Here is an 18,126-nt window from a genome sequence, read left to right on the forward strand (position 1 = left end):
TTTGCATGTTATCACACATTACAAGAGTCTTTAATTACATCATTGCATAATGGTTCTTAAATAATATACATTTCCTCTGCAATCTCTCTTGCAGTGCTGGAGCTGCACTCTTATTTCTGTTCCTTTTTTTAACCCCACATTAATTTCATTCTCATTACGGTCTATATGATCTCCATTGCCTCAGACTTTTAATGCAAATTGCTTCTTTCACCAGGTATCTTTTAATAATTCACTCAGCACCTATATATAATACAATATATGCACCTAAGCTCTGCTTGTCAGCAGAGAAGGTGCTTAATAAAAGAGCTAATTTAGCTGCAAGTTCGTGCCTTACGTATCTCAACAAGTTCCCAAGTTATTCTATTTATAGTTTCGTCTTCAAGAAAACGGTTTAGTGTGCATTTTCATTTACTTAATCGACTCTTTGTGATACATGCAGGTCAAACGGTGCTACGTATTTCTAATGAAGGTTATGGGGGATATGGGGTTGTGTGGGGGTACAACTGCTGTGCTCCTGGAGCTGAAAGTCTCACCTAAAATACTTGGGGTGGGGGAGAGGAGAATGAATAGAAGCTGTCGGATTCAGGGTGAGAATAGTAAGGTGGAGATTGATGTTCCATGGACTAAAATGGCAGAAGATACCTGTGAGCAATGCAACAGATATTTAGTAAGAGATAGAATCAGGTAGCACATTACTGATTGGCTTATGGTGACTGCTGGGGCCACGTGTTCCTGATGTCCTGCCCTCCCTGCTCCAGGTATAGGGGATTTTTCAGCTGCATTCACCCTCAGCTACTTCTCTTGAGGACAGAAGAGCAGAAGATACTCACCCACCACACAGAAGGACTCCAGCTCACCCCCGCAGGTTTTAGACCAGACCCATCCATCTGAAGTGTGTTATGCTGTGCATTTCATTACAGTGTGGTTTTCCTCCCTGTATTTCTCTATTTCTCTCTCTCAGTTTGTATTGTTCATTTGCTTGATTTGTTTTCCCCTTCTTGGATTCAACTTTTGTGGCATTTGTGCGAGGACTCATATTGTCTCTGTTAACTGATATTCCTTTTTTGTTAAATGAAGGCAGATAAACATTTAAAGCTAAATTAAATGTACGGCTGTTGGATACATGCAGAGGAACGTCTTCTGTTTTGTTTTCTCACTTAACAGATAACAAATAGAAAGGGCCCCAAATAATAAGTAAGTGTTGAAGAAATTGCTTCCAAGAAACAGAACCAAATTTCCTCTTTGTTACGCTGGCATAGCTCCTATGGAGCTATGTCAGGGCCAGAAGAGTTTGTATACACACAGTGTACAAACCAGCATGCATTCAGCAAGCCAATGTTGTTTCTAAACCTCAGAAATTATTAATTATGAAATATAATTGAAGGGCAAAAATGCAATCGCAGACATCGATACATATTTCATAAACCAAAGTACAGACACACTCATTTCTCATGTAAATGCGCTCGGAAGCACATTGTATTCATGGCTTTCTTTTTTTCACCTTTCTTTGAAGAGAGCATTTTTATGAGTGTCACAAAAACTGCTTTTGCCTTCTTCTGAATTGCAACTGCTGTTTGCTTTTTTTTGTCTTTCTTTTTTTCCTTTTTAACCTTAAAATATCAAATTAGTCTTTGTCTACACTAAGAATACTTCTCATTTTTTGTCTTTCTGCATTTCATTGCAGACTATTATGGTGTTTTTAGGTGTTGGGTTTTTTTTCTTCAGATTCTCAACCATGATCTTTTTCACAATCTTCTTTAGCTCTATAGCACAGATGGCTCTACCAAGATATATTCATCCTCTATTTTCCTTAAATTTCAAAGTTAGAATACATTTATACTCTACCAGTGCAACCAGTTTTTGCGTGCATTCATTCCAAGCTCTTCTCAAATCTATTTTTCTTTGTAAACTTTTCTGCATTTTCTCCTAGCTCAAACTACCTGAAACAGAATGATGCCCCATGGCTGTATTTTGGCACAAAATCCTGAAATTCTCACCAGTTTCAACCTTTGGAGAGCAGCTTTGGCAGTTCTGTGTCATAAAGGAGATGTGCAGGAGGGGTTGGGCCCCCTCTGGAATAAGTTAAGTCCTAAGTCATGAGGAGATTTTTGGTGGTTCTGGCAGCAGGTTTGCCTCATTTCCTTCTTCCTTCATTCCCTTTTCTCTTCTACCTACCTTCTTGTACCTGCATTATTTCCCTCCCAAAGGTACATTGTGTATTTTTCTGCACTGTGCTGCTTCTCTGTTTCTTGCTGTCTGTGATGACAGAGAGCCTGATTAACATCCATTTTCTTTACTCCTTCCCTCTGACATTGCCTCAGTAGTGAGCTTTCCATACTTTAAATAGTACTCCATATACTAAGACAGTCATCCTCAGGCTCATGTGTGTACACAAACATCCAACTCAACTACTGTAGAAACAGCAAGAAAAAGATGTTTTACAAAATATTCACAAGTTTCAGATGTTATCAGTAGATTTGTGTTTAGGTTACACAAGTACCAGTAGAAGTTGATGTAGAGTGTCTCTTTAATATTTACATACTGCAGTGCCAAATTGCCCTTGTGCCCAAACAGTTGCATTCACAACACACGTGCCAATAGATGCTCTGATAGCTTAAACATCTCACTGGGAAGGCATTTCCTTTCAATAAAGGCAATACTTCAGCAAATGAACAAAAGCAGAAATGAAGAGTAAATTGGTAAATATTTACCAAATTAATATTACCACTTATATATATATTATGTTAAAATATATTGAGTATAAGTAGCCATTGCTTGCTTGCTTTACCTTGAGATTACTTAACTTATAGACCTACATGTTGATTCACAGGGATAAATTTTTGGACTATAAAGTTGCCTTTAAAATTGAGAAACATGTGAATCAGGTATTTCAACACGTTACTTCACTTTCACAATTGCAAAGAATACTCTGAAATGTTCCCTGGTTTAGGATATTAATTTTTTTATAACATCCCGATAATGCTGTATGGATTTATTTTGCATAGATGTCTTTTCTGCAACACATCAGTCATGAAAACGCCGACCCATATGCACCTACCTCATAAGATCTGCAAATGAAGATACTCAATGTACCAGGGCTCTTAGGTGAACACCTAACTTCAGACTACAAATCAAGCTTGGTGGGGTGATCTATATATTTATGGTTTAGGAGTTGTTATTGTGTTACATTTATTTCCAGAATGTATAGGTATTAAATACATGCCAACACTTTCCATTGCTCACTTAAAACAACAACAAAAAAGTCCAAGTTTATGGAACCAGAATAACTGAGAGCAGCTCTCCCTTGGCGACGCCATACTGACTTCGTATGAAAGAAGAAATCATTTCTAAGGTTTTTAAAAAATTTGACTGAAAATTTCTTACATTTACATTTATTAATCGGAAATGGAATGCCACCTTTTATGTTGCTTCATATCACGTATTTTAAAACATCAAAGATGAATGTCAATGTATAATGAGTGAAGGCAGAAGATATATGGGAAGACCTTGCAGGAAGCAAATCTACAGCCAAGCTTTGCGAGGTGTGCAACTGTTTCACTGCCATTCTCCATTCAGTTGCCAACAAGAAACCAAGCAAATCACACTTTATTATGAATGGAAAAAGCATTTATGGAATACCTAGTGGGATACGAAGATGTCCTATTACACTGTATTTAATATACAACTGAGAATTTCCAAAAGTTTGATGAAGAAAAGGAACAGTTCCTCTTTTTTCCTCCTTTTTGCTTCACATGTTTAAAATGAGTTCATGCCAAACAAAAGAGTTGTAAAAGGAAGATTCAGGCACAGCACAGTACTGCTTAGCACAGAGGAGCTCATGGGCTTTTCAAGACTACAGCTTTTCCTTATGGGGAAGGAGTCCAAGAGAATATTTTAAATTGATATGTGAGCAGAGGATGTTTACATTTGCAAGCAGGTCTATAAATACTAATACTAACAACCCACTAGAACTCATCCAAGATTTCTAAGGTAACTCAAATGAACACTTGGACTGGCCTTTCTTCTTGTTTTTACTCTATTCCTCCACTGACAAGCTACAGAATAGATAAATACAATAAAGTTGCTCATATATACTTGGGAGGAAGGAATCCTTTTTTCAGTATGTACTTGGAATTGCTTGGAGATTAAATGGTTCAATGAGTCAGTCAGAGCTTGGCTATATATATATATATATAAATATATATATATATATTTCAAATCATCAGAAGAAACTAACTGAGACTCATAGGGCTTAAATGGGCAGAAATATGTCAGCTAGATCAATTTAACATATATTTATAAAAGCATACAGGAGTAGATAAGGAAAAAAGATACAGTTAACTAATAATGGTCTCTTAATACCTTCAGACTGTCGTGTTTAAGAGCCTATGCCATGTTTTTAGTCTATATTCTAGCACCCACCTCCCACTTGAAGCTTTCTCTACAGCACAAAATTCAATGTTACTGCTTCACTGCAATAGTAGCAAGGATAAGAATAATAAAATCCTCACACAGATCTTTAAGGACAGGTTGAAGCAGGGAGAGGCAGCAGAAGACAAACTTTTCTCTCAACCACAGCCTTGCATCTTCCAGCTGGTTGATTTATTTCACTGCTCCTTCCATGGGTGCCAAACGCCTGTGTCTCTTGCTGACACAAGAAGTCTCATTTCCATGCTACAGCTCTGTTCCCTGCAGAGGCACCACTGGTGTCAATATCTGCCCAGGGTCTCCGTACACAGCATAGGTGCTGGCAGAAAAAAGAGCAAAGCATGTGTGCTGCACACACAAAAGTCTGTGCAGCAGCAGCTGAGTGCACACAAGGTGGCACCTCTGCAATGTCTCTGCTTTGGCCAGCTCTCTTACCCCTTGCAAGGGACATGGATTAAGTGACTTGTGTGCCAAACACAGCAGACATCACTGTTTACCATGTAGAAGAAGCAGGTTTGGGGTTTGGCTCCAGTCACAATCTCGATATGCTAAGTGGCACATCTTTGAAGCAAGACCTGATAAGGAAGTTATGGCATTTCAAGCTTTCTTATCAAAGTGTAATCCCCCAGCAATATGTTCTGCAAGCACCTGCAATGCACTTGAAATGAAATGAAGCCCTCTGCTGTGAGACTTTTCCAGTAGTAGAAGGGTGGAGGTGTTTACACGTCTCTGGAACTAGGGGAGTGAATCCAACACCTTATTTATACTCTGTATGTTCAGAGGAAATAATTTTCAAGTAAGGACGCCAGCTGCTGAAAGAGGGTATTCACTGCTGGTAATAAAAAACAGATTAGGAAGGCATTATTTACACTTGATAAATCAGAGATGGCATCAAAGAGAGCTAGTATTACAAACTATTAATGAAAGACATAATAATGAAACAAATCACATAATAGATCACAACGAAGTGATTCAGTGTAATGAATACTGATACTAAGTAAGTGAACTGTGCGCTCTGGGGATACAATTTCAAATCCATTCCACTACGTGTGGTAGCAGTGTAAGCAAAAAAGAACACTTTTAGGAGAAATTGACTGTTCCATTGCTCACTCAGATCACATCCACACCTTACACAAGCTCACCCTTTGATGACGTATAAAGTAGATAAAAATGAAATTATCTGCCAAGACCTGTTAGATTTATTAATTTTCGAGTCAGCATAACAACTGAAATCTCATAATTCATGCAGATATCTGATAACATTCCTCATTTCAAAGAATAATGTGAGTAAATAAACATTAAACATATCAAAAAGCCAGACAACATATCATAGAGATTTGTTTAATTCTTGTGATTACAGAAAGTACATTGCTGCTACAAAACATGGTAGTGCCTTGGAGGTGAAACGGGTCTACAATTCAGATATTTTACAGATTTTAAGTTTTGGAGGTACTAAAGGTGGAGCCTTTGATTAAACAGAGAGACATCCTGTGCCGTTAATACACAGTATTTTTATTCTGTTCACAGACGTCAAACTTCTGGTGGTGTGCAACTCATGCACCCATTTTAGATTTGGCTTTATTCTAGACTCTTCCTAAGTTAATAGACAACTCTAGCAATACCAAACAACATCAAGTCACTTATTATTTGCTTGTTACTTTGTGCACTCATTGCTAAATACATTTCTATTTGTGGTTTGTTTTCAAAAATAATTGGGATTTTTTGAAGTAATGACATTCACACATACAGTGCTAGAGAGGCAGACTGATGCCTAAGAATGTGCAATGCAAAAATCAGCAAGCTGAGCAGGGCATTGCCTAAGCTAGCCAGTGAGCTATTGAAGTGCTACTGATAAGAGATGATGGAAAAGTCTCTCTTAAGAGACCCTTTGGATCTAAAGGATCTTAGCTGAGGTTCTGGCTCAGCTACAGGATTTTGCTACCAAATGCCAGTGGGAAGCTTACTGCCACAGGGTGAATGCCTGAATAACAAATTCTCTATTCCTTTCTGTTACGTACCTGGTCTTACGGAAAAAGGAAGTAACACACAGTAGGACTGAAGAGTGGTGCAGTTTGTTTGGAAAAATGATTTTGAGGAAATATTAGTTTTAATAAATGTTGAAATTGAAACAATTTATCAGTTTAATAAAAATTGGCAGATTTGACCCAAGAGCTAACTTCAAATTATTCACAAATTATTACTGAAATAAAAATGTGTTGCTAAATATGCCTACTATTATGAATGCTCAGCTCAAGTCCACAGAGCTGTCTTATAGATTAAAATTTATGTTTTCTAAATTTCAGTCATGCAAAGATTTTGAGCAACTCTGGTAGGATTGGAACACAGCGTTCACATTAGACATGTTTAATTTACTGTGATGTTTTTAATGCATTGTTTTGACATTCCTTCACAGTAATTACAATACCTTCAGAATTATAACATACAAGTAAATCAAACAAGCAGGAATTTGGATAAGCAGCACACTATGAAAAAAAATCAGAAAATGAGCAGCTATGGGTAAAGTCGCACTGCGGTGCTCTCATTGCTTCCATCCCCAGCAAGCCACCTATGAGGCAAAAACATTAAAACTTGTCATACAATCATAGAACAGCTTGGATTGGGATGGATCTTAAAGCTCATCCAGTTCTACTTTACTGCTGTGGGTAGGGCTGCCACCCTCTAGATGGGGCTGACAAGAGACCCGTACAACCTGACCTTGAATATCTCCAGGGATGGGGCATCCACAACTATCTGGGCAGCCTTTGCCAGTGCATCATCACCGTCTAAAAATTTCCTCAAAACATCTAATCTAAATCTCCCTTGTTTTAGTTTAAAACTGCTCCCCCTTGTTCTATCAGACAACATAAAGTGTGGGTCTCCACCTTTTTATAAGCACCTTTGAAGTACTGAAAGGCCACAGTGAAGTCTTCCTGGAGCCTTCTCTTCTCCAGGCTGAAATAACCCAGCTTCATCAGCCCTCTACTCTTCCAGACAGAATCCCTATATTCTCCCCATGCCATCCATCTCTTCTTCCACTGCCTGTACATTTCCTTCTTATCTCCCAGTTTGACCAGTAGGTCATTACTCAACCATGCCATTTTCCTTCTTGATTTCTTACATGTGGGGATGGAGAGCTCTTGAACTCTAAGAAAAGTGTTCTTAAAGAGTTGAAAGCTCTGCTCCATTTCTTTGTCTCTGATCTGTTCCTTTGTCTCTAAGGACAACTTCCCAGGGGATCTCTCCCACTAATTTCTTAAACCGTCAGAATGTCACTCTTCTGCAGTTCAAGATTCCGACCTTTCTCTCTGCCACTCCATAATCCTTGAGATCATAAACTAGAGCATGATTGCTACAGCCCAGACTGCCTCCATTCTTAAGCTCTTTAATGTTCCCCTCTGAATTCATGACCACCGGGTCTATTAATGCATCTCTTCTGGATGGTTTGTCTAATACCTGGACCATGAAGTTATCCTCAGTGCAATCCAGGAGTCTCCTGGATTGTTTACAACCCACTGTATTTCTTTGCCAGCAGACATATGGATGATTGAAAACTTTCATTAGGATGAGAGCCTAAAAGTGTGGTGCTGCTTGTAGCTGAAGCAAGAAGGTTGCATCAACAAGCTCCCCTTGAGCAGACAGCCTGTAGTAGACACCAACTACCAGAAGTCCTTTATTAATCAAATATCTAATTTTAACTCACAAGCTTTTAGTCTGATCGTGGCAGTTTCTCAAAAGATAGCTCTTTGCGGTCTATCCATTTCTTAACACAGACGGCAACAACTCTGCCCCTTCTTTCCTACAAGTTTCTTCTTAACAGCTTGTAGCTCTTGATAGCAGTGTTCCAGTTGTGTGACTCATCCCATCATGTTTCCTTGATAGTGACTAGGTCATAGAGTTTCTACTGCACTATGATTTCCAGCTTCTCCTGTTTTTTTCCCTAGCTGTGTACATCAGTGTAGAGGCACTCCAGCAGAGCCACATTACCTTCATAGAGGAGTCCTCCCTTATTCCTCTGAGGCAATTCACAGGCATTTTCCTGTTGCTTCCTGAAGTGATGGTATTCCCTTGCTCTTCTCTGTCACTCAGAAGTACATCCCCTTCCTCTGATTAATATAGTTTAAAGCTCTACTAATCAGTCCAAGCCAGCTTGCTAACCAGAATGTCCTTGCCCCTCCTGGTTAGTTGCTTCTCACCCAACATCAACATTCTTGGTTCCTTGACGGTGAGTCTGAGATCTTAGAACTCAAATCCCCAGGAAGGATACAATCCATGTAGACAATCATTTATATGACCCATTTGACTCCTTCTGCCTGTGTCCCAGTCTCCAGCTAAGAGGACAGAGAAGAACACTATCTCTGCTCGTGATCCCTTCCTCATCTTTCTGAGGGACATAAAGTCCCTTTATAGATATTTTGCCATCTCCTCTTTGCAGCCTCATCCAATCTGACTCAAAGAGTAGGAATGTGTAGCAGTCCTCCAGCTTTACCAGGGACTATAGTCTCCTTGTGAATGGAGGCCTCCTGGCAGGCAGCACACTTCTCTAGAGATTGTACAGATGGCAAATGTACTTCTCAGGAAGGAATCTCCAATTACTAATACCCATCACCTGTTTTGGTGGTACTGCTTGGTTGGTTGGACCAACTGCTGCACAGGAGCACTTGGGGAGCAACGGGGACACTTCTGCTTCTGAAACAAAGCTCCTATCTCTCTTGTCTTGCAAGTGAGTCAAATTTACCAGCTCAGGGCTGGAAATCAGCTTACCTTTCCCTTGCAAGGACTTAATACAGGGCTGTCACTCAGTCCGTGTCAATGCACAGTACAATGCCATCAATCTATCACTTGGATTCCTGGATAGTACACTGCCTGATGAGTTCCTCTCATAATATAGCAACTTGCTCAAAAAATGCAATGCACTGGGCACACATGCACCTGTGACAAACATTCATCTCTGCCTTCAGAGCCCTTTGGAGACTTCCAGGTTCTGGAGATCCCTGCAACAAAGGGTCTGGACCCTGACCACACTCCACAGCCTCAATCATGATGGTTGCTGGCTTCTGGCAGCTCTCTTTGGGGTTCCTCCATGTAGAAAGCCCCTGTACAGTATGATCTTTCATTCTGTTCCAGAATGTGCTTTCACTGAAGCTGATTGCTTCCACTGTATATATACTGTGTAGACACAGTATACACAAAACTTTTCAAACAAATATTAAAGCTGCTCCTGCACTTTTGGATTAAGAGTTTTAACACTGACTCATACAAGAGTAACCAACCTGAGGAAAAGAGGGATTGTTTTGGCATCTATATATGCATAGTTTAAAAGGAATTGTATAAATGTTTTTAACAAAGAAACATATGTCTAGAATGCTTAACAACAGGTGACACATTTTTCACGGCATGATGAAAATTAGGATGTTTTTGAGTAAGGAAATATGTCCTGTTTTAGCAAGTTATTATCTGTATACTCTATAATTCTAATGTCTGCTGGTTGGCTAAGAAAATACTGGGACATATGATGGGCCCAGTTCTTTCTCCATAACGGCCCATTGGCTACACTAGAAACAGACCTGAGCTCAGGTGGACTGGTTAACTGGAGCCACGAAGGCAATAATACCCATTTCCAAAGAGATTTTCCAAAGCTTTTCTAAAGCCTCTAGCATTTTTTGCGAGGCTTGTGCCAGTCTAGTTGATGTCATCACAACTAAATAGTGAGAATGGGAGGGATTCCCATAGCATTAACGTAGCTCACATCTGAAGTTGTACTATTGAACAGCTGGGAAATATATCTGAAGCCAAACAGTCCTAGGCTGCAACATAGCTAATCTTGGCAGATAAAATGACATGTTAGTAAAGGATGCACAGCTCCTTTCAAGATTCAGAGCGATGAATATCTTTTAGAGTCAGCAGAGTATACCAGAGGAGTCTTTTTTCCTTCTCTTTCTTTTTTACCTGGAAGGCTTTGACATGAGAAGCTTCTTGTGTGAGCTGGAACAGGGACATGTACTTACAGCTTCCTTTATCCCATAAAGGATACCTGGTGTAGGGAACCTGCTTTGGCAGGGGGGTTGGACTTGATGATCTCTTGAAGTCCCTTCCAACCCCTATGATTCTATGAAGGATATCTCATAGCTTCTCGGTCAGTGAACGCTCTGCACTGGGTCTCCTAATTTCTTCTACTGAAATTGTTGAATAAGTATGTATTCATTAAGGTGAGGACTGGACTCTAATCCACTAAGGTGCCAGGTAAACGTCCTATTCAGTAGGACGGGACTGTATAGTGAGTCTGTGTCAGTCAATCCTACTTTTCTGTATGAAACGCAAAGAATGGCAGTTCCAATAAAAGTTCTAATAGCAGTTCTTGCTGAAGTCACAGAGAAAACCTTAAGTACTAATGCATATGTGTGATTCAACAGTGCTTGCTTCAAATGTGTCTCTTAAATCCCACTGTATTTTTATCTTAGGACTTTTAGTAAAAATATGGGGGAAAAATTATCTTAAAAAATAGTTGTTGCAAACTATATTTTTAGAGTCTTGCTCAGACTGATGTGGTCTGAGAATGGTTACAAGACAAAGAATTGGAGAGTTTGAAAGGCTGGAGAAATAGACTGATAGGAATCTCAAACAGTTCAACAAGGAGGTGTGCAAAGCACCTGAGGAGAAACAATCCTATTGACAAATAGACTCCAGAAGCCACAGAAACAGAAATCAACTTATCAGAAAAAGACCTATGTATCCTGGTGGAACATGAGACCATAATGTACCCTTGCAAAAATAAAAAATAAAAATAAAAAATAAAAAAAAGGCTAACAGTATCTTTGGCTGCATGAGGGTGAGTATACCAGCAGGTTGCAGGAGGTGAGCCTTCACCTCCACTCAACACCGGTTGGTCAAGATGACTTCCCAAGATGCCTTCCAACCATTCAGTGATTCTGTGAGATCAACTGAAAATTCTCTTATGGATTACTGCACAACTGACACTGTAATCTAAGAAATTTTGTTCATGTTCACTTGCTTAAATTTATGTATCTAGAAGATTAGATAGTACCAGAACATGTTTTTGAAAGAAGATTTATGGAACATACATGCAAATTTTACTGCAGTTCTGTACAGAGATATGCTCTGAGATACTGTGTGACATCAATCATTTTTGTAAAGCTAGCCCTTGTGAGCTGCAGTCTGGGCCCTCTCAGGTACTGAGAGTTTGCAGCTACTACAACCAAAAAACAAACAAACAAAAAAAGTAGCTTTTTTTTTTGATTCAGGGTTGGATTTTACTTCCATGAATTTCCAAGAATATAGAAACATTTATAAGCATTAAATTAAATATTCTTGTGTACCATTTTTGTTTTCAGATCACCAGGCAACAACTCTTTTCCTAGACATAGAGAATTTATAAGTCTTCATATTTGTCTGCTCTCAAGATGCATTAAAATTTTATTTTACACTTAGAAAGACATGAACATGTTTGCATCTGCTGTTTACTCTGAAATGTTTTAAGCTGTAAACTATATACTCTAGTGGACAGTCACTGCAAATATACCTTTCAGTTTGAACTCCAACTTCTGAAATAGCATTGTTTCAGTTTGACACAAACTGAAATGGATTTTCCTTTTGTATATTAGAATCTCTTTACACTAACAACTCTTTATCTGAATAATTCTTTTGTATTTAGATTATTATTACATTATTAAAAATTCATTTTTTTTATCTTAGTCATGTTCCGCTTAGTCAGCTGATGGGTTTAATATATCTTAGACCCATATTAAGTAGATATTGAACAGAAGGATTTTATTGTTGCTTTTGTGCACAAAGAAAACCCCAACACCCTGAAATCCACTGCTTTTTCTCTAGATTTGTTATCTTTACTGCCATAGCCTACCATCTCCCACCATCACATATTTCTGATTCCATCTCATGTCTGCATACACACAACATGATAGGCTACATGTGTGCTAGTGCTTATGTAATGGTTCTCCAGACAGCTTTTACCTCTTGAAAATGGCATGCTATTATCTTCTCTCAGCAAAATTGTGCCTCCTCTACAGCCACCCAGCTTTAATAACTTGGAAAAATGTAACGTGTCCCTCTGTATATTCTGACAAATTGAAATGAGACAAAAGGTTCACAAGTTACTGAGAATGGACTGACAGAAACACAGTGTAGTTTCAAAAATTCTTACTGCTTTAGGAAACCAAAAAAAAAAAAAAAACCCCACAAAAAAACCTGAGAGACTAAAAATACTGGTAGTAGTTACTGTGATGAGGAAAACAGCACCTATGGAATAACAGTGAACTGGTCTACTGACCTGTTACAGTTGAAGCAATGCACTGAATTCCTGGATGCATCCGTGATTTCTACTTTCTCCAGAAACCAGTCACTTGCTATAAAAGCAAATATATATATATATATGTGTATATGAGTATATATATAACATAACTATAACACAAATAAAGCACAAGGAAGGTTTCTCATTTCATTTCAGACTCTGTGTGGTTCAATGCTTTTGAATATACCCATTATCAATAATAAAACTGGAATGTCAATAATTCAAATGAATAACAAATTCCTACAATTTTACAGAGAAAGTCTGTGATGTTTTTGACAGAAAACGTAAATAATTTTTTTTATTACAACTTAAATCATTTTTTCACATTGAATGGAGCCAGTATAAGACAAATGAAACTGAGTACATGTTAGTATTGAACACATTCTTGAAATCCCATCATGCCTTTTTTTTATAGTCTGAAATAGAGAGGCAATCTGACAAAATGGTTTCTGACATGGTAGTGTGTGTGAAGTAAAGGTCTGTCATAGGATTCCTCTGTGAGGAAAAAATGGCACCCACTAGCATTCACTGCTGCTTGCTGAATGTTTATGGAGACCAAGCAGTGGATGTGAATGTAGTGAGGTGGAGGTGGTATGTTTCAGCAGTGAGGATGATGACAGTGGGTTATCTTCTCTGGTGCAGATTTTTTATGAGCACAGCATGCAGGCTCCTGTTCATTGCTGATGAAAATGCATAGCTAATGTTGGCTATGTTAAAAAATAGTCTTTTGCAGCTGAGAACTTGCTCTATAAAATAGTGTTATTGTGCCCTTTGTATCTGTTGTAGCATATATATATGTATATATATTGAACAATTCTCATGTTTACGTTTCTCAGATAGTAGTGATTCAGAAGAGCATCTCTCATTCAGGCCAACATTTGTATCTCTTCTAGCTTTAAGAAAGTATTTAACATTCTAATATAGTCAACTGTTCAGTTGGTTGAAAAAATACCACCATTCTTCTGGTGGAGATTTTTATTTCACGCAGTGTTTAAATACATTGTTTTTTGAAATACAGTTTTACTATACTGAAATGCAGAGTTTATGCTGATGTCTTCAGTTGTGTTTGCCAATGCAAATACTTAATAACAACATTTAAAAAACTAATTAGAATTGCACTGATATTGCTAGCAGCTGAAAACATTTTGGTATTCTTTGCATATCCTAACGATTTTGATATTCAAATATTTAAAGTATCATGTAGGCTAACAACCAAAATAATTTTATTTGTAAGTAAGCCAAAAATATAAAAATATTTTTCATATTGTACGAACTTAGATAAACATAAAGGCTTAGCAACATTCCTCAACTTCCATGGACATTTTCAAACAATTATCTAGTATAACTAGGCCATAAAGGTACCTGGGATTTTTATCTTCAACTCACATGAGTCATTTATTGAAATTGTGATGTATTTTTGGAACTTCTTTAATGAAATTTTGTGAATGCTTTAATATATCATGGACTCTACTCGGAGTATATGACCTTTCATGAAATCTCCGTAATTCAGAGTCAAGATTATTAGCAATAAAATTTTACAGTCTCTCAAATTTACACAGCACTTTATAAACAAATATTAAGCTATGTTTGCTCTCTTGAAAAGTTTATAAGCTTATGCTTTCCTCTGTATTGACAAAGCTCCAGCAGACCTTACTGAAAGCTCTGGGTATGAAGAAATCCAGAAGCAGACAGAAAAGATTAGCAAACAGACATAACATTTCAAAGAGGTGTTACCCTTGCAGAAGATCGTGCAGATTACAGCTGACATGATGAAGGATATTTGGAGATAATTTCAGAGAAGAAAGTACAGGAAGGAAGAAATATATTTAACGTGAGCTACCTCACACCAGCTGTGCTAGGAAGGCAGTATTAGTAACTATACTATGTTGATCAAGGCAAGGGGAGGGAAGGTAATGTTGATGGCTTGGGAGCCAGAAAGTTTAACTTGCATTTACTCTATAGACTTCTGTGCAACTCAGAGCATCAAAAGCCTGCTGATAAAGAATATCACAGTGTTAAACTGAACTGTGTACAGCAGCTAACAGTAATAAAATGAAAGCCAGTAGGATGATATTATTTCAATAGATTCTATATTTTTTGAATTTTCAGCGGCATCACATGTTGGATATGATTGGGTAGTTAGAAAAATCCTGTTCAACTTTTGCCTAGATCTCCCACTTACAGAATTTTTGGTTTATCCTAGGTATGATAAACTCTTGCCACTTTATAAATATGGGTTGTTTTTGTTTGTTTGTTTGTTTATTTTTAATCCAAATACACCTCTTTCTTTTTTTATCAGATACGTTTAATTCACTTGACTAGAATACCTCAATACAATACAATACAGTACAATACAATACCTTATTGACTCAAGCTGTACACTAACTGGAAATTCTACTCATATATTTGTATGTAGTTTATTTGTTCAAAATATTACATGTTGTAGTGTCCTGTCTCATCCTTTGACAAAATTCAGGCATTGGGTATTAAACGTAATACAATATATCTGTAAACAGTATCTGTCATTGTGATTTGGTCTGTACTTTGTTTGACCTGATGCACTCCAGTGTTTTCCTTATTAGTTCAACTTTTACAAGGAAAAAAGCCATGTGCCAAGGCAGTCTTAAGTTACTCAACACATCTAAGAAAAATTTGGGCTGAGTAATGACTGAAGTATAAAACCTCCAAAGTTATGTACTAACTAGACCTCTGCTAGAAAAAAAAAGTCAAGGGAAAATCAAGGGAAATCTGATAGGAACAGGGGTAGAGTAAGCAAAAGAAGTCAAACTGACCTCTCTTGTACACTGGTTTATATTAAATGTCAGGCAAATCTTTAAGCAGAAGATTTTTACAAGTTCATAGAACACATATAGTCCACTTACCAAATCCTTTTCCATCATGACCAATTTCGATTGAATGTAGGCTTCCTAATTTTTTAGTCATAATCTTGAATGTATCAACCTTTAATATTGAAAAACAGTTATTAAAAACAATATATAAATTTTTGGAAACTTATCCTTCATTCAGGTCAGTTTCAAAAATAACCAAATGTAAAAATATCAGTTTAAAATAAATAACTGACACCTGGCATGGTTTATTTCCCTTAGCAAAGATTTCTGTCACAGATTTGCTCCTAGTAGGTCTCAGTTTAAACCTGAAAGACTCACTTTGCAACTTAAGTAGGAGAATCATTATCTCTTTCTTGACTTCCATGTAACAGGAAATTATTTTTGTTAAATATCATGAATTCTCTACTGATAAAATGCTTTCTGTAATCTTTTCAGTTTATGATACATAAACATATGTTCAAGAATGCAACAATAAGGACTTTTACACAATTTAGCATATGTTTCCCAGGTATTTCATTTAAAATATTCTCATGTTACATATTTAAAAAAAGAAAAATAATTAGATCCTTTTTTTTATAAGGCATTCCTTAAAAATGTCACTGGCTCACACTGACTTAGCTAGATTGCTAATTAGTTAACAATACAATTTCTATGTATCTAACCTGTTTTCAAAAAGGCAGTGATACCTCCTGTGTGCTACTAGACAAGACGCTCTTTTTCTCACTCCTGCCTATAGGTAACTAGCTTTATAATCATCGCAGTATGAAAAACAATGCATGATAAAGATCTTTTAGAAGATATCCATAGACTGGCTGAAAAAATAAACGCAAAAAACAAGTTGAACCAAATTGCATGTAGAAAGATGCTGTTGATGGAAATAATGAAGTAGATGTTATAACAAAGATATTGGCATAAAAGTTTTAACTGTCACTACCTTTCAAGAAATTTAAAGTAGAAAGATGTTAAGTATATTTCTTGCTACAAAAGAGTAACTGTCATTATACTGCATTGCACAGGTGATGAGAAAATGGAAGAATTCCTTTGCCAAAGTAATACATTTATTAAAAAGAGAAGAGCATTCTGTTGATGTACTAGGATGTCTTGCAGGGAATCACCATTCTTATGGAAATGTTTGTATCTGAACTATGAGTCTCTGAATAGTCTAAGTAAGATGGGTATCAACACTAGGTTGGTGTGTGTGGTTCCATTATGTCTGGCTATAGGCTTATGCATTCAGCGAGGCTCACTGCATCAGTTTCCATGGCAAAGTAAAATGATGGGATGCAAAAGGCTGGCATATTCTCAAGCATGATATACAAAGTTTGTGCAGCAGTAAAGAATATTGCACATAGGTGCACGTGCACAGGCAATGCATTTTGTATGTTTCAGAATGAGGAAATATAACTGGGCAGATAAGTGGAATCAATATGAGAACATGTATGGGACTACAAGAACAGCAGTACAATCAGATAGACACAACAGAGGTAAAATGTTCGTTGGATACTCCGGATAAAAGGCTAAACATAGAGATAGCTGAGACTACGTCTCATATAGTGATGAGGAAGACAGGATAAATGCCCAAAGTTTTGTAAAGCTCTTGCACAGATTTCATATTTCCTTTCTCAATTGAAAAACTGATAGAAATCTATATCCTCACCATTCCTTTTTCAAAGGGATCTTGATGCTCCAGTGACTGAGAGAGGTAAAACACTTCAGATTTGTCTTCATACCCAAATAAAATAATATACACATTGGCATCAGTTCCTGCTCCCATTTTGTCACCTGTGTATACTTTGATAGTATACTCTGCCTGATTTCCTGCTTGACTGTCTTCTTTATTTAAGTCTTTTATGCCATTCATATGTTTGTTTCCTCCAATAACAAAAGATACTGGGATTTCTTTCCGTAATTCTGGCTTATTTGGATCCACAGAAAATGTTCTGCAAAAAAAAAAAAAAAAAAAAACACATAATTTTTTGTGGCAAGTAAACCATATGTTAAATAAAAAATAATACAAGTCTATATGGAACACTTGAAGATGGACTTTCAAAATTCTATACATTGACTCACCCACTCCATTATGGTAATTTTCATCCAGTGCCTGCTCAGAGTTTTAAAATATTATGCTATAAAATGATTAGCTTTGCATATGATACTTACTCATTTACTTCAAACACATAGATAGGATGATCCTTTACAGATTCTTTCAAATGCAATTTTTTAATGTCCAGTTTGCAGTCTACAAACAAGTAAATAAAATATATATAATGTTAAATATATATAAAATATAATGTTATACTGCACATCTTAGAAGTAGATAGTCTGATGATGTAATAGTGTCTTTCATACTACATTAAAATATAATATCTTAATTTATTTATAATAACAATTGTCTATAAGATTCTGGTATTGTCACAACATTCCTTTTTTTTTTGTTGTTCCTATTTAAAATGTCTACTCAGAAATTTAGGAGTAAGCATTTTCTTTGTCATTGTGAAGAAAAGGATTGATGTCCTCACCATACTT

At 37.0% G+C, this 18,126-nt stretch overlaps 1 protein-coding gene across 1 annotated transcript in view; it reads right to left on the bottom strand.

Moving 5' to 3' along the window:
- Positions 1–5,761: 5,761 nt before the first annotated feature.
- Positions 5,762–18,126, bottom strand: part of RP1 (RP1 axonemal microtubule associated) — a 167,466-nt gene continuing 155,101 nt past the window's right edge. The window contains exons 54-58 of the mRNA XM_065753301.1: positions 17,761–17,839; positions 17,258–17,540; positions 15,634–15,712; positions 12,731–12,806; positions 5,762–6,994 (exon numbers count right to left, since the gene is read on the bottom strand). Of these exons, the coding sequence (XP_065609373.1) occupies positions 6,940–6,994; positions 12,731–12,806; positions 15,634–15,712; positions 17,258–17,540; positions 17,761–17,839 (572 nt within the window). The 3' untranslated portion in view covers positions 5,762–6,939. The remainder of the gene's footprint in view (positions 6,995–12,730; positions 12,807–15,633; positions 15,713–17,257; positions 17,541–17,760; positions 17,840–18,126) is intronic.

Source organism: Cyrtonyx montezumae, unplaced genomic scaffold (genome assembly GCF_038088225.1).
Source record: "Cyrtonyx montezumae isolate F1298 unplaced genomic scaffold, pur_monq_1.0 scaffold_8, whole genome shotgun sequence".
Lineage (NCBI taxonomy): Eukaryota > Metazoa > Chordata > Aves > Galliformes > Odontophoridae > Cyrtonyx > Cyrtonyx montezumae.